The sequence below is a fragment of the Berghia stephanieae genome, chromosome 5 (genome assembly GCF_034508935.2).
Source record: "Berghia stephanieae isolate SIO BIC M18660-M18661 chromosome 5, UCSD_Bste_1.3, whole genome shotgun sequence".
Classification (NCBI taxonomy): Eukaryota; Metazoa; Mollusca; class Gastropoda; order Nudibranchia; family Aeolidiidae; genus Berghia; species Berghia stephanieae.
This window is the reverse complement of record NC_088364.1, coordinates 37162479-37187465: the sequence shown is the minus strand read 5'-3', so window position 1 is coordinate 37187465 and position 24987 is coordinate 37162479. Positions and strand designations below refer to the sequence as shown.

The window sequence follows — 24987 nt, the reverse complement described above, 5'->3', positions numbered from 1 at the left end:
GCGAATGTAACTTAAATAGTAGAAAATATAAAATCATCTTTGAAATGGGACAAGTTGTCTCAATCCGGGACAGCGTGGTGGTTCAGCAGTACGGTCTTTGCTTTGTACCCGAAATGTACCGGGTTCGATCACCCGCCGCTGCGCCGTGTGGCCTTGAGCAAGTCATCTCTTCGCCCTAGCTCAATTTGCGGCGCTGCATTGCGGCTGACGCCTGGGTGATTCCAGTCTTCCAACTTGGAATAGACCCTAGAGCCAAGATTCCCATATGGGATAAATAAAGAGAGTTTTATTTATTTATTTATTTTTATTTTATAATGGCATAGTAAATCTACGCTTAATCTCAAAGGTAGGAGTAAAACGTACTCTGTTAAAACACGTTTAAAAAGTTGAGCAGAAAAACACGCTATTCAAACATCGATCGATTAATATGACCCTCATCTTGTCTAAAAATCTCAAATTTGGGACTTCCATAAAGTCTCAGGTTTGAACGTTTTAAACAAGATGAAGTTCACTTAATAGATCGATACTTGAAATCCTACGTTTGAAAGTTTTTGACAAGATGAGGGTCATTTTAATAGATCATTCATTGTCTGAACGCCGTGTTTTCTGGCCTAAATATTTTTTATTTAAATGTCAAGAGTCCAACACTGTCGATGACGGGCTTGAATGTGATTTCTTGAACTTATAACTTTTGAGAGAGAAAAACCCTAAAAATTGATTTGAATTATATTTCTGAACTGTTCTTCATCTGATCTACCTTTACTAAACGTGGTGTCGTCGGACCCTGCATAAGTGGTTCTGTCTTTTCAAAATAGTCAAGCAATGTAAAGTGTGGTCATTGGTCGAATGGGTAACACGTTCTAGTCATTGTGTCGGTTTTTTTGGGTAAGACATTTTATTTACTTCAACCCATATGACTCGGATTTGAACGAGTTCCTGACTCCAGGCAGTGACGGATAGAATTCAAGAATGTTATCACGAAAAGAATACCAAACAGTCAATTTGTACTGTATGTAATGGAATCATAGTTCCATATCGATTGTTGGAGGAATATGAGACTCATGAGCAAGGTCATATTTTGAATGTGCTATATATATATATATATATATATATATATATATATATATATATATATATATATATATATATATATATAAATGTTCATCTCTTTATATTTTCAATACCAGATTGATCGCGGTCCATATATAAGATTTCACTTTTTGTTTAAACATTGAAAGAAGAAATGCATTAGATCCTTCCTTTGAGATTAATAACAACTTTACTAGGGACAGATATTGATTATTATCATTGATACAAAATACGTAAAACATTGCTTAAGTAAAACATAATCGACGGGTCCCTTTTAATCATTTGGGTTATTTCCCCCTAACATGTCAAAATACCATTAGTCAAGCATTTATTTTGAAGAGAAAGGCAGGCGATATTTTGCAACAACTAATGATCGGTCTTAAGTACAGCAATGAAATACATCTTTACATTGAAATATATCTGATCAAACACATTTTCTATAAGATAAATTAAATATTTAAATAATTGTATTTATTTTCATTACTATACCGGCTGATGCGGTGTCATCTGGCAGACTTGAGTTAAAACACCATTTGAATAGTCTTTGTGAGTCTATTTATATATTATATTTATATATATATATATATATATATATATATATATATATATATATATGTGTGTGTGTGTGTGTGTGTGTGTGTGTGTTTGTCGTTGTGTCTGCCTCTATGTCGTGTGTATACAAGTCTATGGTGTGCACTTATTCGAATGTGAGTTTGTGAGTGTATGTGTGTGTGTGTGTGTGTGTGTGTTTGTATATGATCGCGTGTGAGCATATTTGTGAAATGTTGTGTAATATAATCCCTAGTCTAACAATAAAACAGAACACATAATATGATCAGCACATACATTTTGGGATTTCCCTCTTAGTCAACAGTCTGGACAAACAATGAATGGATTGACATAAAATCGAAAAATAAATACTGACACTCGTTGTAAAGTACAGTCTAGATTATTGTTTGACAGCAAAAAAAAAAACAACAACAAACAAACAAACAAAATTAAAAAAAAAAGATGAATTAAAAGTGAAATACGACTGGCCTAAAATGAGACTTTGGATTTATTCAATCAACTAAAATGTTATGTTATCCACTACAGATATTGTCAAGTCAAAGAAATAATTCTCAACAGTCTATCGATCCCAAATGTATCCCGTGTTGTATAGATAGTATGCGCTTGGCTAAGAAGCTCACAACATTGCCATCCGGAAGTATAACGGACCTACACACAAAATATGTGTCACATTGAACGTTTATTATAGTCTGGTTAATACAGTTTAGTGAGAATTACTCATAAACGCGGATGTGCAAAAAAGAATAACAAAGTCCTGAGTAACGTCAACTTCATTCTATCTATAGCGCCAATCGTGACATTAGCCACTGATTCATATAATTTTAGGATGCTGAGATTGCTCGTTGTAATTAATTCCCCCCTTCTCAAAACTGGCCTTTGCATGGAGTCTTCTTCTTCTTCTTCTTCTTCTTCTTCTTCTTCTTCTTCTTCTTTTTCTTCTTCTTCTTGTGGAAACCTTCAATATTTCCGAAGATCACTCCACAGTTTGTAGGGTATTATATTGTAAACTAGTCAAAATTCTGCACAGAATACTAATATAAAGTACATGATAAAAAAGTCTTAGCTGAGAGCGACACGGTTCGTATATTTATCGTTTATGAGAATGATAATTTTTTTTTTACTTGGATAATATCTCTCAATAAGTCTTGATTACATCATGATCGTTTAAAGTTTGTAAACTAGGTTGGCGGAGATCCTGTAACCTTGACAGTAATGACATTTTATGTGATTTCAATTCGGCACAAGGAACTTTTATCTTGGTTCTACTTCCGATCTTAGCTGAAATAATCTTTTTGATTTAAGTCTTTACCTGGTATTTCAACTAAATCTAAATCTATTAACTATTTCATCATCTTCCTTTTTATTGAAATCTCTGAAATGTGCCGCAATTACCGTAAAATTAATTTAAGAGCAATCAAAGAAGCAAAACTGACTCGCAAATGAACGCAACATTCTCGATGAATCAACATGAACCCTCTTCTACCCTTGATCCAACAACATGTCACATCAAATTGGAGAGGGAGATTCTACCATAATATTATGGTTGCTAGGCTGCGTAATAACACAACAACCTCAGGTTACGTCCAACAGATGGCCCTCTAATTGTCTTCTCTTAATATTAGTATCGGGCATGTCCCACTTCATTTATGCTGTTGGCTACAATAAAAATACTGCGTGAATCAGCCTGACCCAAAGACACAACGGCGGAACCAGAGTTTGACCATTAGTGTCACTCTTTCAGTTACTAATTACTCTTAATATTTCTTGGCACTGTTAGTGGACGGAGAATGTAATGACTAAGCTATTTAATGTCACAGTAAACTGAAAATGGTTTCCTTCATCGCTGACATTCAAATAAAAAGCAGCGTAATTTACATTAATAATGAAACTGATAAGAAATTAAAAAATTACTTGGTTTCACCAGCGGAAAAATTATTTATATGTTACAGATATTATGTTGCCTTGTCTTCGACAAATATGGATTAAGTAAAAGTACACATCTTTGAAAACCGGGATAGGCAGAATCAACAATATGTTGTAGGATGATTAGTTAATGAACAACATATCTATTAAATGGTAAGCCCATCCATCGCCTCGAAACAGGATTATGCTGGTGTTTGCTGAGAATTCAGCTTTAAGCTTGAAAAAAAAAGTTTAGACGGGAGTATGCCTTTATGGCATAGAACAGCAAAGCTATTTCTACTAGAATAATTGATAAATTGAAGAGTGTTCCAACGGCGACCAAAAAAGCAAAAAAAAAAAACAAAAAAAAAACCACCAGAACAGTATAACTTTTATGTGTTTGCTATAACTGAGTCAATAAAAAGTGACAAAAAGAGATGTGTACAAATGAGATTAATGTAATAAATTGCTTTTATTCTATTCTAATTGCCTATCATATTTGCATTGAGTGTAATTTGTTAAAAGCATCGAACCATAAACAAATCGATGAGCAGTGCTCAATCTAGCAAAAATAACTTTTTCGAAATTTTAAAACGCAAAGGCCAGGAGACGTTTTATTACAAATTTAGAAATAAAAATATCAAAACATAATTTGTTTGACATATCTACTTACAAAGCAACATTGAGTAAAAGTCAGTGTTTTATTTTCTTTTATAAAACGTTTCTACATCTGGAAGATAAAATGATGCTGAACCTACTGCCCAACAGTTGTTTTCAAACGACCAGAGAGATAATTGGATCAACTTTCACTTTTCCTTATCATATTCATATTTTAACATAAACAAATAGCAGTGTTGGTGAAACATGCATTCACCACACAAAACGATTTTAAAAATTTTAATGTTAAAGTGCAAGTTAAAAATCAAGTAGGCTTTAATCCTTTCTTTCCTACACTTAATAAAACCAAATCGGGGGTGTTTGATTGACGAGAAACCGACAGCCTCTAATCCCTTTTTTACTCTCGATATAGTTATTTGGTCAACATTCTACTTTTAATGTTTGTGTGTGGGTGTGGGTGTCTGTGTGTGTGTGTGTGTGTGTGTGTGTGTGTGTGTGTCAGACGGTAATTAGCATTTGCCACTCCAATTTAAATTGAGAAGAAATCAAGCGAAACGAATAAATAAATAATAATTATTGTAAATAAATCTTGCTTCATGCAAACCATTTCAAATATGAAATCAATTTGATAATGATTTATTCAGAGGCATAATGGAGGAAGCTACAAACTGCTATATTTGAGTAATTTGGGAGTTCGATTTACCAATTAACTGCCCGTACTCTGAGAAAACACGTATTTAGAAATTTGGACAGAAAACTCGTCTTGGCAAGAACTCTCAAACCTGAAACTTCGCGAGGTCCCAGTTTTGAGAGATATGTTTTTTTCTAAGACGGGGGCCATTTAAATGGATAGATATTTTGAATTACAAGTATTCTGGCCAATTTTTAAAATACCTGTTTTTCCAGAGTACGCCAGTTAACTGGTTAAAGCCACGGGGCCGGAGTTTATCACGGTTTCTGTTGTGTTGAAAGTATTGTTAGTTACATTTAGGATAAGAAGCTGGTTTACCGCTATGTCCTATACTATACCTAGTGCGACAGTTATGCAAGCACGGTGGAAGATCAACGGAGAAGAGGAAGACAAAAGAAAATATGGCAGGACAACATCGAGGAATGGATAGGTTTGACGCTTTACGAGCTGGTAAAGAAGAACAATGACCGCGATTAATGGCACCAGATTGGCAAGGTTGCATTCCACAGTTTGTATGTTTCGTTATTGGTGTATTCATAAATTTCGTTCAAAACAATATCATTACACAAACTTGCGGGCTATTTACAACTTGGATTTATCTGTAATGAAATAAAGCAATGTAAATCAGTCCAACTTCCAGATCACATCATAAAAATTTTTTTTCGTATTTATAGCTAGTTCGAAGATGACGTCACTCATGCGTTTTCTATTGTTTTTTGCCATCCGCGTGTATGAGTAGTGCTCACTGAACTGTATTAACATGACTATAAACGTTCATGGATACACACAGTTTTGTGTGTTGGTCCGTTTTACTTCCGGATGGCAATATTATGAGCTTCTTAGCCAAGCGCATACTATTTATAGCAGAATGCGTCTCTTTACTTGCAGCATTGGGACACTGGTACAGTTTGTGGCCTGATAGATGGTTATGTAATAAGCGTTTTAGTGTAATTAAACTGATTTAACCGTCTTCAATATCAGAACGTATTGAATGCCACATGTAATTGTCTAAACTGGACTCACCCTTCTTACAGTTTCTTTCTGTGTATGACTGTCCAATTTTGGTACTTTCCCCATAGTGAAAGTCTGATGGAGGATTATTCTTATTTTTCTTTGCACGCCCTCATAAAAGTGAAGTGTTGATCCATATCTGTTGAAAAACATTTGCTTTTTCGTCTCATTTCCAAAGTTAATCTATAAAGTTTGGCATTGAATGGAATCGATGAAGCCAGCTGGTGGTTCCCAGATGACAATACATTAAAGTATATTTGTCGACAAAATGTGTCACACGGTGAAAATATGTGGATGTCTAAAATAAAACAAATCTAAGATGCATTTTAAAAATTAAAGATATCTTGATTAGAGACAAAGTTACAAGGCTTTTCAGTAGACCCAACATTCATTTTCTGCATCTTTTATTCTTCCTTTATTTTGCTCCTATCTTAGAAACAACCCGTCATTGGACATCTTTACCAAACTTGCGTGTGCACTATGCTTCTTAAACTCATGTTCTGGACCTTGGGTGGGCGCAGTAATAACGAATAATAAAAAATATTACGGGGTGCCCTATTATCTTTTGTGATAAAAATTAGATCCTATAGTCGCGCAACGGGAATGTGTTCGAGATTAGAAATTTAGAAGAGTAGTCCTTCAGAACCATGAGGCCAATGGAGCAGGAGGTCATCCTGATTTCTAAAGCGTGAAATGGACAATAGAAATTGCTTGCTATCCTTTTAACAGTCTATTGCAAAGTACTTTCCGACAGGTCCATCAGACCCAGCTACCCAATCACTGCTGAGTGTACAGGGTCGGGGGGGGGGGGATGTCGAGAAAAAATCTCGACTGCAACCGGGATTGATCTCGGTCCCTTTGCGGGTGAAGCAAGTGCTCTACCAACTGGGCTATCGGTATCCCCGAATTTGAAATGCAGAAGTTCAAAAGTCTTATACCGTACCCCCCTCCAATGACCTCACCTGTATTATCTCTTAACAAAAAGGTATTCTCTTTAAGAAAGATTGGTTCCCGAATTTACAGACTTGACATTCACGATTATCATTGTGGTCGGGATACCATTATGCGTCAAAATCTATTTTTAGTAAAACCGGATGCGTGGATGCGTGCCGGAGAAAAAAAATAAATTGAACTGCCAAGTATTATTACCAATGACAACAGGGTATCGTAATAAATTTGCTATTCTGCGATATTGCAAATGTGGGTTCTTTCAAAACCAAAGGGGTGTAATAAATATCATAACCGACGTCTTGATGACTAAGTTGGCCTGACATACTATTTTTCCAATTTCAAGTTTCAAATACGGTGTGTAAAATTGTCCCCAGTCGAGGAAGACAGATTTTTTGGGAGGGATTTTTCCAGTATTTTTCTTTCGTTCTTTGTCTGGCACTTTTCAAACACACATTTTTAGATTTCTAAAATCGTGCCCTGAGACATAGTATGCCCTGCCTTAAACATTTCTGATAGTTTTAATGTTTTTAAGGCTTGTAAGGTGCTTGGGTCACTATTAGGTCAATTCAGCGTCAGTAAAAAGGAAAATGACAAAAATAGAATAAAATTTGTAAATATATATTTTTTTTAAAAACAACGAAAAAAAAACTTTTATGGGGCAATATCTACTAAATGTGCTCAAAGCGCTTTACAAAGGGTCACTGACCAACAGCAACACGTAACATGTAGAACGAGACATGACGCCTGTTTGGCGATATTACAATTTTTGTCGACAGAGACAACGCAGTTAACGGCCAAGTACTCATTTTACAACTGAGTACGGTGAGAGAATGTGAGTAAAGAACTTTTCCAAGGACTTCTGAGGCTCGAACCGAGGACCTTCCGATCCGAAAGCGAGTGTCATACCACAAGACCACATAGCCGCATTAAAGTTAGGCATAGAAGAAAAAGGAAGACAATAGGTGCTGGTTCAAATATAAGCGTAAAATTCCACGAGCAAATTTTGAGATTACCCAAAAGTCCCATACAGGCACAGCAAAAGATCCTGATATGAAGAATACACACAAATGTTTACAAAGTACAATATGCAATACACACCATTCTAAGCTAATAATTATCATAAAACATGACAATAACAGAGAGATGATTTACACGGGAAATGAATATCATCTCTCAAAAAGGTACCATATGTTTGACTGTCTCTTTCCCAGCTAAGGATCCCTGCCAGGACCAGAAAAAACAAGCAAGCTCAATGCAGAACAAAGAAAGAGAGCAAAATGGAAAGGAGAAAAAAAAGACATTTGGGACAGAAGACATCGTAAGCGATCTCTCTGCCCGCTTTCGGAGGTCAGAAGACCCCATCCAGGTATTGTGATTAGTGTGTCTCCTGTGTCAAACTTGTCAAAGTGTGTTGTTGTTTTGCTTCTTCCCTGTCAACAAATAGAAGACAAATTGTGACCCATCGCGGTCACATATTAGGTCGGTGTGAACTAGACGATGAAAGATGAATATAATGTTGTAGTTATTAATAAAATGAAATTTTAGAATTTTGGTCTTTAACAAACAGCATTCTTTTTCTTCAATTCATCAACAACAACAACAATAAGAAATTAAGCCAAGCTTTATATTCTTGATTATCAACTGGATTTTCGGTTCCTAAATTATCCCGACATAAGTCACCCATGACTTGGACTCAGCCAACGCCTATGCGGAGGATATAGCGAATGTTCAGATATGGGGCAACTGTAATAAGTTATGGAAGGCCCATTGGTGAGACCGAGCATCTATCGCACACCTTTGCAAAGGTCGCAGGACACAATGAGAGAAAAGAGAGGAAACTGAATACAAACCCTCAATACCTTGATATTGGTTTGGGAGGATAAAATCCTATGGAAGCACAGAACAGCAAAGTACGCAAAAGAGAGATTTTCTTGACCGGAAGGTGCGCTTAGTCTGGACAGATATAAAATCAAACTCAAGAAATTGCAGACAACACGCATCCCCATCTATCTTTATGGAGGAATAATACAATTTTGATATCCTTACTAACATGTTTGCTTTTCAATTGACTTCATGTGGTATTTATCTATTGATCTTTATGCTCTAGTGCAGTCACTCGCCTTCGGATCGGTAGACCCTGAGCTCGAGTCCTGCTCTGTACGGCGTCACGTCTCGTCCTTTTCGTAAGGTGCAACTGTTGGTTTGGTACCCCTTGTAAAGCCATTAAAGCACATTTAATGGATATTGCTCTATATAAATGCTCAAGTTGGTTAGTTTTACCTGATCTCTCAATGCAGTTATTTGATACTTGCACCAAGTTTTCCCCTATCCCGGATCTTTATAATGTGACAAAATCCTAAATTTTCGAAATCTGTAGATCTTTAAATTTGAAAACGTTGATATAATCTAAAATAACAGCAATCGTGGCTTTAAATCATTAATACAAATTGAAACATAAACTTCAAATCATAAGTCTAAATTTATCTTATTTTTATTATTTAAAAAATCGTTGATAAGTTGGTCGAATGCAAACCTCATTCTAAAGCTCCAGATAACAGGTCATTTTTCTATGAAAGCTATTGATCATTGAATAGTCTGACGAAAAAGTGATACTTAAACAATGTTGCATTTAACTACATACATTTTTTTAAAAATTCTGAGCAATAAATAATTACTGAAACTCGAGACCAAGCTGATGAAATAGTATACGTCTATATTAAAATTTCAAAAGCCATTTATCATGTGACGTCAGCTTCTAAAACCGACAAGAGATTCAAGTATTCTTCAATCTAGAATATCCTGTCATCTATTTCCTCAAGTTTCGATTTTTCAAACACAAGGAGATGTCTGGTACTTGTTCCACCATAAGGTTGTGAGTTTTTAAAGGTTAAATTCATATCAGAGAATATGAAGATGACAAAGATAGTCGAAAAACAGTATGAATCTTATGTTTATCAAAGCTTACAGTGGTCATAGAAAAAAATACACACAATCAAGTCAAAATGTAGAAAACATTAAATATAAAAATCCAATTAAAAGAGAAGCCTGCGATCACTCAAAACGCCTACATATACATTGGCTCCGTGTCAAAAGGATTAAGAACTTAAAATCTAATATAATTTATTATGATGACTTGAAAAGATGTCGTCCAACGAAGCCTTTTTTGAAACGATTGTGGCATGTGACAGCACTTATGATGAGTTCAATCTGAGATCCTCGTGTGACTTTCTGCTATCCAAATCGAACTTTGTAAATTCGAGGGTGGGGGAGGGGCAATAAGAACTGCAATGTTCTCTGTTAAAGAGAGACAAACAACTTAATGTGTCCTCATTTTATATGAAACTGCCCTAGGAAAACGCAGATACACACGGAAAAAACAAGCGTCTTGAAGAACAACCTTTAATACTTATGCTTCCCAAGACAATACAACTACGCCAAAAACAGTAACTATATCCTTTAGTAGTGCACGAGGTATAAAGAAATGGCCGAGTAAAGCAATTACAACTGAGGTAAAAATGGGGCTATTGGATTGATATGACGACTGGGTGATTTCAGCTGAATTACCGTAACAGGATGACCACCCAATAGTTATCAAACAGACTAGAATCAAACCTGACATCATGCTCCATTCTGAAACATTCAAATAAGTTATCAAAATTGAACTGACAGTGCAGTATGAAAAGAGATTGGATGGCGCTCGCATCTATAAAACAGAAATACGCCCCAGATTGCGATCCATAGACTGAACTACAATCAGCTGAATGTTTGTGCTCACATTTACTGTGCCCTAAACGCTCAAAACAGGAAAATCTCTTGCTGATAGCTGTCTTTGATTGTCGTGGAATGCAATAACAATTCATACAACCAGGCCAGACAGTTGGCCAACTTTGTAAATGTTGATATTTTGATATGCCTAGGAAAAAGTGTGCGGGGAAAACGATCTGAACTTTCTTGAAGTCTCAAATTTGATATTTTTGTACACGATGGGGCGTGGTCATTTCAAAACTATTACGGTAATAGTTTGTATTCGTTTGCTTGTAATGCGAGTGCTCCATCCATATATTTTTAATACCCTCGAATCACGGTAAGAGAAGCAATGTAATTGTCTGCAAATTGTATTTCTGGGGGAAATCCTAATATAAATCTCGATATTGTTTCATATTGGTTAACATTTTTTGTTGTTGCTTTTAAAGACCTTGAGCTTTTCCCGATGTTATTCTAGTTAAATCCTGTGCTGATTGAACTCGCTATAATTAATCAAATCTCTGACCATCTTTAAATTATTTGGTATGTATGATAAATGGGAAGACTCTCATAATCTATCGAACCTCCGACGGTGGGTGTTGTGGCCTTGGTTTAGGCACTTTACATAAATTATTTCACTTGATATGTCTGTGACTGATTACAGGGCCGACAGCAGCGATGACCGATATTGCATTTTGCAACGAGTATGACTCAGTAATAACTGATGTTTATCATTTTTGGGAAAGGGTGGGTCACAGTAACAAAATAAATCAGGACCTCGGTATCAAATCTTCTCGACAACGTTTCCTGTTCAGACTTAATACGAGAATGATAATGAATGTGATTATAGCGTAACTGCTCGTGTACTTGGGATATCTCATAAGTTTATATAAGCTAAATCAACATTTGTTGTTTTTTTTTCTCTTTGACTTAAGGTTGCATTAGGGATACCGATATTACTTTATAGTCTAAACGTACCATAGATATGATTTTTTTTCATATTCTAATATCACTTTTACTAGAGGGGACAAGTTTAAGATTTTTGTGTCTAGATGCAAAACAAACCTAAGATAAAACTGGTTCGGTATTCGTATTGTCCAGAAGTGGAACAATTTGAAATTTGAAACAAAGAATGCAAAATCTATAGATTATTTCAAGGTGTTAGTATACAGGGAATTATATGATGGGAGATTTATATATGACGAATAATACTTTTTTGCACTTATGTTGACAGGGCTTTCAGTCTTGTATGTATATATTATGCATTGTAATATTATTATGGTTATCTTCTATATGCGCGCGCGTGTGTGTGTGTGTGCTTTGCTTTGTACACCACATTTACATGAGTGCATTTAAGTTGAAATACTATCTTTACCGGTGTATCATTATTGTAATCTTTAATCAATAGATTTATGGCATTACTATTAATATTAAGGGCATTCAAGGGATTTTATCCTATTTTTCCCTATACCATATTATGTTATGTTATGTTATGTTAATTAGATATACAGTTCACGAAATCCTCCATGCTTAACGTGTATATATATATATTTTTTCTGAGCATGGAAAGGAGTAGTTGTCGCCTCTGAAGATGTATTATAGAAATTTTTTGGAGTGAATATCCTAATCGATAAAATTTCGTATCTTATAACAAAATTAGCACGGACCACGGTATGTGACCAAATGGGTGACAGCAAAATTTGGATGTGCTGTCGGAAGGCATGTACGACGCATTTCAACATTGCAACATTTGACAAGAAAAGAAAAAAAACTCGGCCAGAAAACTCGCCCTTCAAATAGCAATCGATTAAATTGACCCTCATCTTTTTAAAAAGACTCAAAACTGGAACTTCCCTGAGCCCCAGGATTGAGAGTTCTTGACAAGATAAGTAAGTGTCACTTTAATATATCGACATTTGAAGGAGAAGTTTTAGGACCAACATGTTAATGTGTTTTAGAGCAAGGCAGTATACCGTATGGAATAAACACCCTGCCTTTTAAAAAATCCCCCTGACCGTGCAGAACCTCCAGATGCCGTTTCGTGTTACTGCAGGAATATAATATAAATCCATCAAACACAAGTCGTCGGGAATCACCACTGTTATCGACCGAGATTTGAATGATCTAAGGTTTTAATATTGAGCTTTTATATAGCGCAATATCCACTAAACATGATCAAAGCGCTTTACAATGGCCCCAGCCAACAGCAATATTTAACATTTAGGATTGGACATGATGCCTGTTAGGCGATATTACAGTTTTTTCGGACATAGACAACGCTGTTAATGGCCAGGTACTCATTTTACACCCGAGTGTGTTGAGAGAATGCGAGTAAAGAGCCTTCTCCAAGGACCAACTATGGGCCAAGCGAGGCTCGAACCTAGGATCTTCCGATCCGAAAGCGAGTGTATACCACGAGACCACAGAGTCCAAAATCGGTTACAATGACTAGTAATGTTTTATTATTCATTGGTTTAATGATTCACTGACGATATTATTGATATATCACTTTTTATGTTATCGTCATCAGCAAATGGTGTGTTAATATATAATCTAGCCATGAAGGAAAAGAAAACAATGTTCGTAACGGGACTCGGACCCACGCCTTCCAGTCACCGTGCAATGCCTCTACCTCTGAGCTTCGTCTTCCTTCCCCTCCCCCAAATATTAATCATTTTAATATTCGTTTATTTCACGACTGGTCGAATCTTTATATTCTGTCCCCATACCCACGATTGAACGGTCACACCCAGGAGATCGGTCAGTAGTCCCAATAGGCTTCAACAGTTGTGACGTCACTTCCCTCGTAATGACTCATAGTAACTTAGTAACTGGTACTATCGGAACTATCGGAACAATGGCTGACGCCCTTATGAAATACTTCTCCGACGAGCATAAAAGTGTATCCAGAGGAGAAAAACATTATAACTTTTATACATTGTGACCATATGACATGCGAAAAAGTTCTAGCCAGCATGATGAATAAAAAGTACCGATTGTCTTTGTCTAGAACCAAGCTGATAGTTGCTGGGCGGAAGTGACATCAGACTATTGAATCCTATAGGAATGCGAATGGCCTGATTCTAAAACGCAAATCGTGTGATGACACACAGCTACGGGGATTTTTCAAGAAGCAAACACAAAGATATATCTATCTGAAAGTGGTGCCTGAATGGCTGCTGATAAAGGAATGTTAGGAAAATCTAAACCTGATAACTACTAATGCCAAGCGAGCCCACCAATGGCACGAATATCGTTAAGCCATGATAGAGGTTGCGAAAGAAAAGATATGAAGTAACGGTTGGCAGTTCTTTTACACCTTTTTATCCAAATATACTAATAATATTATGACCTATCTACCATTCCAATCAATTAACATGCCTTACTATATTGAGCGTCAAATTAAACTGGCCAGTGATTAATAGCCCATAGCTGTATTACTGTTAATCTCATTGGCATAATTTGTACACCATTTAAAAGTTAAGAGACGTATAGGTATAATACACGAAGTTGAGTAAGATACACACATTTTAATCAAAATGGGATGTGGTTGAAAAAACATCAAAAGTCTTACAGAGTGCAAAAGTAAGCGCCGAGTTGAAGAACGCAAAACTCTTCTTATTGTCATTTTGTTTTTGTTTTTTTTTGGTTTTGTTTTTCTATTTCCTTATTTTATCTTCGGTCAAATTCAACTCATTTGAAAATGACAATGGACAAAAATATGCTGTAAAACTGCCTACATTAATACAGTAAGAACTCTTTTTTCCATTGGTGACCGGTTAAAACAATGTGACATAAAATAACAATTAATATAGTAAAGTGTATTTAAATAATCTACCGTACTCTGGAAAAACACATATTTATAAATTTGGCCAGAAAACTCGTCCTTCAAATATCGATCGATTTAAATGACTCTCATCTTGGTAAAAGCTCTCAAACCCGGGACGCTGATTTAAAAAAAAATGTTTTTTGCTCTCTTTTGCAGCTTTGATAAAGGTATAAAAATGTCTGTTAATCTTGCTGATTCGGTGTAAAATGTTATTGGCTTTCACACTGTAGTCCACATTCTGTGTGTGACACATTGTTATGCTTTTAAAGGCGGTACGTTCTGGCCAGTTTGTATTGAGACTCAGTATAGTTGTTTGTGTTTGACCTCGTGTCTAAGGAGTTTACTACCACATGGTGACAATGGCAGCGCCTTTTAAACAAAAGAATTGATGATTCGAGCGTTACTAAGCATTAACCAATCAGAATATTTCACACCTTTTAGGCCGTTCCGTCCCCTTCGACTATTTATTTCTAGTTATCGAAAATGCCAGGCAACCATTCCTTAATTCCATTGATACCTTTAGCAGACTACATGCAAACCATACGAATGGGTCAGTCTCACAGTTAGTGAGTGAGTATTTATCACATTTTGATAACGTGACGATGTAATTGCAATTCAAACTCGGATTGACGATCTTTATTGACGACCGACATATATTTAGCCTAGAAAATAGATGCCATTCTGAAACCAGTTTCTGGTCTGTATTCAGTCCTTCAGAAGAGTGGTTTTACACTTCCAATGAGATTGGAACCAGTTGGGGTTTTTTTACATTACACTTTTGTTACCTAATTCAGATAAATGTGTTGCTTCTTAAATATTTATGAGGTTTCAAGTCCAATACTATGCAAAGCTCTTTATTCTAAAGCAACCGGACCTGTATGGTTAAAAATCTGAAAAGGTGTTTAAGAAACAGTGCCAGACAAAGTAGTCCTTCAGAGCCGTTACGCTCATGGAGCCAGAGTTTATATCGGTTTTTCTATAGCGTGAAAATGGACAATAACAATTGCTTGCTACCGTTTGGATAGAATGCTTGTCTATTGCAAAGCACTTTCCCTCAGATCTAACAAACCCAAATACCCAATCACTGCTAGCTAGACATGGGGGTCAGAAAATAAATGGACTTCACCCGGAGTGCTCTACAAACTAAACTATCGGCACGGGCAGTAAAATAAATACAAGAAAAAATTACCCCACTCCATCCCCCTCTTTAAAAATCAAACAGCCTCAGTGACCAACTACACAGAAAAGAACACCAAAAAAATACCAACCCAAAAGAATATGTGATTTTTATTGCGCGGGGGGGGGGGGGGGATCATTTCTTCTAGTATTTTTCACTCTGCTGTCTCTGGCACTGTATCACACATACACACACACGCTTACACATTTTTATCTTACACCAGTGCCCGGTCCGTAATCTGTCACTAGGTCATGCATGAACATAAAATTCAGTAGTGTAGGTCTTTTTTCGACTGCTCTGCCAACAGTGATGGGGAAAGTCCTTACTTAGCGATATCTAGAGTGGTATCCTATATAAGTAGAGAACGGCGGGGGCTGCCTGTCTGTATTGTTCCCATACAAAGTCTCTCCATTTTCACTCTTTCGTTAGATTCCTATCTAAAAGACAAAAACAGTTGTTAACACGCCAGAACCCGGGATAACCCAGCCCTCTGATGAGCTTTACAGCTTTAGAGGATTACGTTGGTATATTCATAATATTTAGGTATTAGAGAATATTTTCTTTATCAATGTTTTTTTTAAAAGCGCCAATTGATTATAGGCGTTTAAGTAAAATACTCACAACATCAGCCAGCCAGATATAATGTTCCAATACACAAAACTATGTATAACCCTAAACTTTTATAGTCTGATTGATACACTTTAATGAGGACTACTTATAAAAATGGCTGGCTAAAAAGAATAACAAAAAACTGAGTGACGTCAATTTCGTTCCTTCTATAAAGAGAGCATGGGAACTGTCGGGATTGGGTTGTTTTCCATTTGCATTTCAAATTATACTATTAAAGCCATAATAAACCATTCTGATGACCTTGCATAATATTCACGAGAATGGTATTGGATAGACATATGAAATAAGAAACATATGCCCTGGTAATGGTAATGGTAAGTCAATCACATGACTAAAAAGAATAATAATAATAAATAATAATAATAATAATAATAATAATAATAATAATAATAATAATAATAATAATAATAATAACAAGCTTAGAAATGAAAATAAAGGAAACGAAAGGGATAAATTATATTTTTTAAAGATACAGAATAACAACAATGAAAATGATTTTTAGAAGTTTAGAACATATTATTGCTGTAAGAGCCCGACATCATTATAATTTTAGGTGCTGATCTATGTGAGTAGGGGTAAAACAGGCATAAAGTCCTTTCAAAACTTTGGAAAAACGTCAAAAATCAGATTTATAACAAAGACAAGAATGTCAAACTTGAATGTAAAAAAAAAAATGAGAAGATTGTAATATTTTGTGGCGTCTGTGGCAAGGCGATTTTATGACTCCTCACGTAACAAAGGTCAAGCAATGGTGAGTGTCGAGAGTGACCAGATGGTTGACAATGATCGCAAAACTCTGGGTCCAGCGTTGTATTTGTATGTAAAAAATATGTATCTCATCCTACTAGGCCGCATTGGAAATTTGAAGAATTATATAGCGAACCGAACTCATATTGGGCTATTTGTACTGTATGAACTGCAATTACGGTTCCATATGCCTTAGTCGGAATTAAAAAATATTGAAGCGCATTAGGTATGTTGAACCCGTATGAGTGCTCTCTCATCTTATTATTTTAATATGACGTAGAAAAATATATCAAATTAAGAAACTAGGGAGCAGGCACCGATGTAAGACAAAGCTCTGAACAAGTGTGCATGAAAGGTGCCAGACGAAGCAAGAAAGAACAATACAAGAAAAAAAACCATCCCAAAAGATCAGTCCACCTCGACTGGGGGTCGAACCTCAGACCTTCTGATTACCGGTCAGACGTGCTACCATGACATGTCTTATTCTTAAACGTGTAATGATAGCACGTCTGATCAGGAATAAGAAGGTCTGAGGTTCGATCCCCAGTCAAGGTGGGCTGATTTTTTGGGGATGGTTTTTTTTCTTGTATTTTTCTTTCTTGCTTTGTCTGGCAACTTTCATACACACTTGTTCAGATCTTTATTGAAGAAAAAGATGAAGTCGGACATATTATAGACGGAAATTCAAAAGTTACACAATAAAATCAACACTCACATTGTATACACTCCCATGTTAAATGAATGAGGTGGTTCGTAGTCGGGCTGGAGAAGGGAATCTAAAACTAAATTCTTAAACGTGAGATTTTATATAACGCATTTTACACTACACACTAAGCGCTTTTACAAGGGATCTCTGGCCAAGAGCAACACTTGATATTATGTAGATGGGACATGAAGCCTATTAGAAGAATCTAACCAAAAAGCAGATAAACTTTTGAAAACTCTACAAGGATTTGGACTGCTTTTTGATTTGTTGACCAGATGGAATCGTGAATCAAGACGGCATTCTAATGTTCCAAAGTGAGGAATAATAATATATGACTCATCGCCTCAAAACGGTAAAACATGTGTGCATGATAATCGTATCGGGAGAAGCATAAGACGAACCAAAATCAGAGAAAATAAATCATCCCATAACACAATCTTCCTAGATTGACAATGCCGACGACTTTGTGTCCAAGCTATTAAAATAGAGGTTCATAATCTTACCAAGGATGAATATGAACAACAATTCTATATTAAGAAGCAGGTTACATTTTCTTTTATGAACCAATGTGGCCTTTCGTTTTGCATCTATGAAATTGTGTACTTGTTTTATTTATTCATCAATTTGACCTTTGTCTAAACTATTATCTCGACTGAACGTCAATAGGAACTGGGAAGAACAATTGCACATAGCGTCATAACAAAATATATCGGGATCTACAAGATTAACAAGCTTTCTTGTACCGTTATCCAAGCTTTTAAAAAGACCAAAAATATCGAAGCTCATTAATCAGTGAAAACTTAATATTGCTTGGGCCTCAAAATGTCAGTTGTTATGTAAATTCCATTGCGCACTGTGCATCCCTATTGGGAATAAATATTGGGTAATGCAGGAAAACATAACGACAACATATCCATTTTACTCGACTACAAACTGTATTTTACTCATGCCAAGCCTCTCAGACGTTGTCAGAAGCCAAATGGCTGTCATGAATGCTACTGGTGTTCCATCAAGAAATATTGCAATGCTCCACTACTGTTCCAAATCCGGAGTCAAAAATATTATAATAAACAAATATTACGATCACGGAAATGTCTCCAAACTCCCCGGTCTGAGAGGAGAAAAAGGACTTCTGGTGATGATGATAGACAATTAGTCCAAAATCATGATGACAGCCCTTCGCATCAGTCAGAGATGCTATGAATGATTTCCAGGTTTCATCATACAATGTGAGAGCAAGGCTCAGAGAGGCAGTATTGAAATGCCCATGGCCATGTGTCAGAATTTTGCTCAAGGAGCACCACATGACTGCAAGATTTCAATGGCCTGTTGTTCACGAACGTTGGTTCCAGCCCTAAAGGGGTCAGTTTTTATTTATTCTGACAAAACAGGTCAACGCTTTCGATAGATCATGGACGCCAAATAAAATGGTGTCGAAATGGTGATCGTAACACTGCTAAATCAGTGAAAGCAGTCTTGAGCCTTGGCGTCCGGTCCGTTATGGTACGGGCTGGTGTAAGAGCTTACAGACGTTGCCCATTGAGGGTTTCATAACAGCACATGTGTACCATGACTCAATCCTGTTATCAAATATGTTATCGTTGGTGCCCGGTTGTTTAACTTAGTAACCAAATAAATTGCTCGTTCTTATTGGGTTATAATAGCGAGAATTTTCAAAATATTTTTTTGGTCCATTTCCATTTGTAAATGAATTATATTTTAACTAAGGGAAAACAAGGCAAGAGGGAAAAAAATAACTCAAAGATTAGGAACATTTATACGTTCTTCATTATTGTACATTTGCGCTCACTTTTGCACTTGGTGAAATTTTGGATGTTTTTCAACCACACCCAGGGGCGTGGCTATATTGGTTGATTTGGTGCCAGGCACCACATCCACCTTTTACAAATGGATTACAGTATGACAAATGGTATATACCGCCTCTTACTTGTTTGAGTAAGTCTTTTCTTTAATGTTTTCTTATTTCTTTTGTATTTACAAATAAAGCATGTTTTAAGTCATTTTCTTATGATTCTGGCACCACCTTATACTGTAAGCATGCCACGCCACTGACCACACCCCCTTTTTGGTTAAACATATGTGTATTTTACTCAAATTCGTGTATCAAACCTGGAATTCTCTTAACTTTCTAATGATGTATGATGTCAATGTGACCAATAATTTTAATGCTATGCGCTGTTAATCACTGGCCAGTTTAAATTGACGCTCAGTATAGGTATATCTGCATATGACAGGGTAACTAAAGGTCTTCTCGTCCATGTAACCCTTAACTTTCTCCTTACCACCCAATTTCAGGATTTTCCCCAAAACTTCACACCCAACTAACACAAAAATAGATCTTAGTAAAGTTCTTGCGATACCTAATTTCCTTAGCAAAACATGCTCTACAACACATTTTCTCTACATTTTCTTAAAATTGTATGATGTACAAAAGAAATTTAAATAAGAAAAATGTTGGTTGTATCGTAACGAACATGACGATTTTCCTATAGTTGGTAAAGAGAGGGTTAATGATCATGATGTAATAAAAACAATAATTGAAATTAGTGCTCGGGTCAAATAGACAGATTGAAGAGACATCAAAACCCTGCCAGTAACAACCCCTAAAAATGCTTAGCGTTCATGGGAGTGTGACAGATCCGTAACGGTAACCTAAAAGAAACTGAACTTCGCCTCGTGGTATTTCACATACCTGACTTATTTTTCTGCGATAAACAAATGTAATCTTGTGGAATGACATTTGTCTTCTGACTCGTAAATCCCTGGTTCAAGTCCCGCTGTGAGCAGTGTAGTTGAGTCCTTGACAAAGTCTCTTTACTCGCATTCTTTTCATGGACTCAGATGTAAAAAAAAAAATAGTACCTGGCTGGTAACAGTGTGCGGCTATGTGGTCTAGTGGTATGACACCCGCTTTCGGATCGGAAGGTCCTTGGTTCGAGCCTCGCTCGTCGCATAGTTGAGTCCTTGGAAAAGACTCTTTACTCACATTCTATCACCGTACTCCGGTGTAAAATGAGTACCTGGCCATCAACAGCGTTGTCTCCGTCGGAGAAAAATTGTAATATCGCCTAACAGGCGTTATGTCTCGTTCTACATGTTACGTGTTGCTGTTGGTCAAGGACCCTTTGTAAAGCGCTTTGAGCACATTTAGTGGATATTGCACTTTAGAAAAGCTCTAGTTTTTTTTACAGTATTATAAAGCCTTACGCCCTGAAGGGATTATAGCTTAATTTGATAGCTCTGATTTGTTTTTCTGAAATTGAAATGTTTGATGTTTGTTTTGTTTTCATTCGCTCATGCTAAGTTTATATTTAGTGCACTCCACATATCTGTTCTTTTTCACCTAAATTATATAATTAAGTAAAATTAATAAATATGAACATTTCTATAGGGCATTTACACCATGCTTAATGCGCATTATCACAATGCTTGACTTACTCTCTAGTTACAATGAGAAAATAACAAAAGACTTTCACCGTATAATGAAATTTCACGGTATAACATCTTTGTCGAAATTAGATATGCGTTATTTTATATAGGTCCAGATTCAATAGAAGATTTAAAGCCCATACTTACATGAGAAAGAATAGGAAGATTCCAAGCACCAGCCAACATTGCTTCATTCCTGCACTCATTGGTCGGTCCGATAAATCCTACAACTCCATCTCGCCAAAGTTCAGACATTTCCATGAGGGACTCGTTAGTAAGGCCATGCGTATCACGGATCACAAATTTCAATGTGTGTCCAGGAATCATGTTCAGTGTATTGACCTGCTGCACAGCATAACTTAGAGCGCCGGATATGACGTTCCAGTTTTTAAGGTTAACCCTAATTTTGTCGTCATGTACCACAAGGTATCCTAATGTGAGCGAGTTGTTATCCCTGGGTGGAACAGGTTCCGAGAATGAGGGATGAGGCCTTTTGGGTAAAAGGTTTTTGAACGACGTATTTGAAAAGTCGTAGTTGAGATTAATACCTTGATTTTTAAAGATTTCTGGGATTTGAGTGTCGTTGTTCATGGGGTGGAATGGGGCTCTTGAGGACGGCGTGAATGGAAATGGGATGGGCTCCAGTTGATTTGGGGAGAATTGGTTTATACCAAATGTTTGACATTGTGGTAAGGGCGTCATAAAAAGTAGAATTATACAGGAATAAAGGACCAATTGTGATTTTGTCTGCTGTTCATTGCTTATCCACTCCATTTTTCATGTCCGTTCTATAAACTCATAATTGAGTTTGAGTTACATTGATGACGACACCATTCGACTCCTGGTTTAAATGAAAGAAGTCACAAGCATGTAAAATCCGTGATTGAATACAGTTGGCAATATAGTTAGCTCTGTTGTTGCCAACATTATGAAAGGGGTCAATTGAAGCATTTACCTCCTTTATTAGAAGCAGAAAAAGTCAATAGATATCCATGCCATTCGTCTCTGGTCATTCGACTCTTTGTGCAGTGCTCACAATATCCAAAATCTTCGTTGTGAAGACGTATTCACGATGCTGTAATCCAAACAGACAATTTAATTGAAAAAAATTATATCATGTTTAAGTGTTGCAAAATTAAAATCAAAAACCTTAAAAAAAATTATCAACACGTTAACTATTATTTTTCTTACACAATAACGCCATTATTTAAAAAGGAATCTGTCATTTATTCTTGGAGATGCAAACCATATATCCAGCACAGTAAGTACAAAAAATAAACCGATTATCCAAACAGACCGCATTCAGTATGAAAACATTCAAAAATTCAAACAAAATCTTGAAGAATGATTTCACAAAAAGAATAAACAAATCAGCATGATAAAATCATGAGTTGAATCAGAACGAATAAATTGACATAAATCATGCTACACTTCATAACACGTCTTGTTTGCACCCAAAGTCAATATTAAAAAGGCGATAGATAAGCTCTTATGGAAATCTACCATTAAGCACTGTCTTGGATCTATCAACAGTTGAAGCTATGGAGATATGATATGGGGCTATGTTATGTATTTTAGACCTTTACAAGCCGCGATCGATTATATCCACCGTCAAAGAACTATCTTAACATTTTGGGTTTTGTGTGTGTATGTGTGTCTCTTTATTTTAATAAGCAAAGTCACTACCTCGGGGATTGTCGACATGTTGTGTGTAATTATCTACATTTAAAGTAATTTCTTGTTGGCCCAAATGCAAAAAAATGTACCTGTGAATGACAGGTTTGTCATTAAAGATAAGCATGTTAACATTTCAAATACAATCCACTATTTCAATACGATTGTAAATATTTATTTTGGATAAGATTAACTCGTCCCGTGTTAAGGGGCGGTTTGGGTCTAATTATTAGGAAAATCCTTCAAAAATTTGATTTTGAGATTTTGGTGGAAAATGATATTTTACTATCTTAGAAATAATATAATTGAAGTCCAAATTCTTAAAGTAGACTATGAAGGCACGAAATACACAGTCAAAAATGGTACATGTAGTAAGAAATGTGTAAAAAACGGGAAGCCATTTTGCTATTTTCTCAATATGTCATTTTTCTAAGGGTATGGGAAACTGTGTCAAACGTTTCTCAGAATATATTCAATGAAATTGTCTGAAAATTTCCACAGTTATGACAGAGATAATGTATTTTGTCACCATAGAGAGATTTTTTTGATAAGATTTGTGAAATTTGAATTATAATCCTAAATCTGAATTTTTTACATCAATTTTGTCATAACATTTTGATTCTCAACTTTGTAATGATCTAATAAAAATTCCATAAGCTAAAGCCGTAAAATCTCTCTATGGTGACACACTATGGTACAATGTTGACAAGAGGGAAGACTATGGAGGTCATTATTTCATTAGTTTTTGTGGAACGTTTGCCACAAGATTGTTATATTTTTTTATGTCAGAGCCCCAAATTAGATCGCAAAATGGGTATCAACACAGATAATTAAATTTTTTCACCATAAATGTTGTTTTTTAACCTATATTGATGATACAGAATGATTAAAACCGCCCAATAAAAGTAATTAAATTTTTTCTAGAAAAGACCCAAACCGCCCCTTAAGATTCTTTTGAAACATAGTGATCGATCGCTTCTAACCAGTATTTATTAGTAGATTTTTGACCAAACAAAACGCAGGATTTAAACGCATACCGTCGATGGCAATTCAGTGTCGCTTGTTAGTTTAGCACTGACAGCCATTGTTTATATCCGGACAACTGTCCGAGAGGCATGGTTACCCTCCAGTCCACTAGATGTATATTATGCCTGGGTGAGCGAGATGCCGAAGAAATGGATACAAAGTTAAAATGATTAGGAGTTCGAAATTCTGTCCATGTGCAGCTCAAGAAATAGAATATAAATATTAACCAATTTCCATATTTTATTGAGGGTTCAATTAGCTCAGTTGGTAGAGCACTCGCTTCACACGTAAGGGGACCAAAATCGATCCCGGGTGCAATCGAGCTTTTTTTTCTGACCCCTCTGTCTATCCAGCACTGAATGGGTGGTAGTTGGTCTGTTTGATCTTTCGGAAAGTACTTTGCGATAGACTTGCGTCCTATCCAAAGTGTAAAAACAATTATGCCCTTCCGCCACGACATCATAAGATATCGTCGCCTAGGCATACCATGAAGGAATATAGATAATTCATCAAACAATATGGCTGATGTCAACAGGAATCACCTATTTTGTCCAAATGAGCAAATTAGGGGTACCGGTGACCTTCCAGGTCACAGTGCAATTGCTATTGCTATTGTCCATTTTCCGCTACAGAAACCGGGATAATTTGTCCATATTTTTATTGCCGATTAAATGTGCAGTTCATTCCGACATAATATCGATTTGAGACGGTATAGTTCACAAATCTCTTTTAAAATAGGACCATCAATAGATTATACCAATAATGATAAGATTTTAGCGAGGTACGTTTGATAAAATAGATGATTAAGAACGTTATGTTTGACACTTTTAAAGGAATCTACTCTCGTATTCCAAACAAACATAAAGGCATTATTTATAGTAAACCGAAATGAAACTGTCTGTCTCAGTAAGGGACCTTCACCATTAGCAGAATTGTTTTCAAGATAAATTATGGTTTCTGGCTGTGGGTTTTAGAACGGCAAAATGAATAAGAAGAATAATAAGTAAGAAGAGAACTGAACAAGTAGTGTGTATGAAAGGTGCCAGGCAAAGCAAGAAAGAAAACTACATGAAAAAAAACCCATTCCAAACAATCAGTTGACCTCGACTGGGGATCGAACCTCAGACCTTCTTATTACCGATCAGACGTGCTATCATAATTGTAGCACGTCT

At 36.1% G+C, this 24987-nt stretch overlaps 1 protein-coding gene across 6 annotated transcripts in view; it reads right to left on the bottom strand.

The window, feature by feature from the left end:
* The window catches only part of LOC144972859 (guanylate cyclase 32E-like), a 135056-nt gene that overhangs the window by 82298 nt on the left and 27771 nt on the right, over nucleotides 1-24987 (bottom strand). For 4 of the 6 annotated variants that reach the window (XM_078914599.1, XM_078914597.1, XM_078914600.1 and 1 more), the window contains one exon: nucleotides 21263-22190. In XM_078914599.1, the coding sequence (XP_078770725.1) occupies nucleotides 21263-21889 (627 nt within the window). In that variant the 5' untranslated portion in view covers nucleotides 21890-22190. Of the gene's footprint in view, nucleotides 1-21262; nucleotides 22462-24987 lie in introns of those variants that run through there. The other 2 variants (XM_078914595.1, XM_078914594.1) reach the window with 2 other exon arrangements.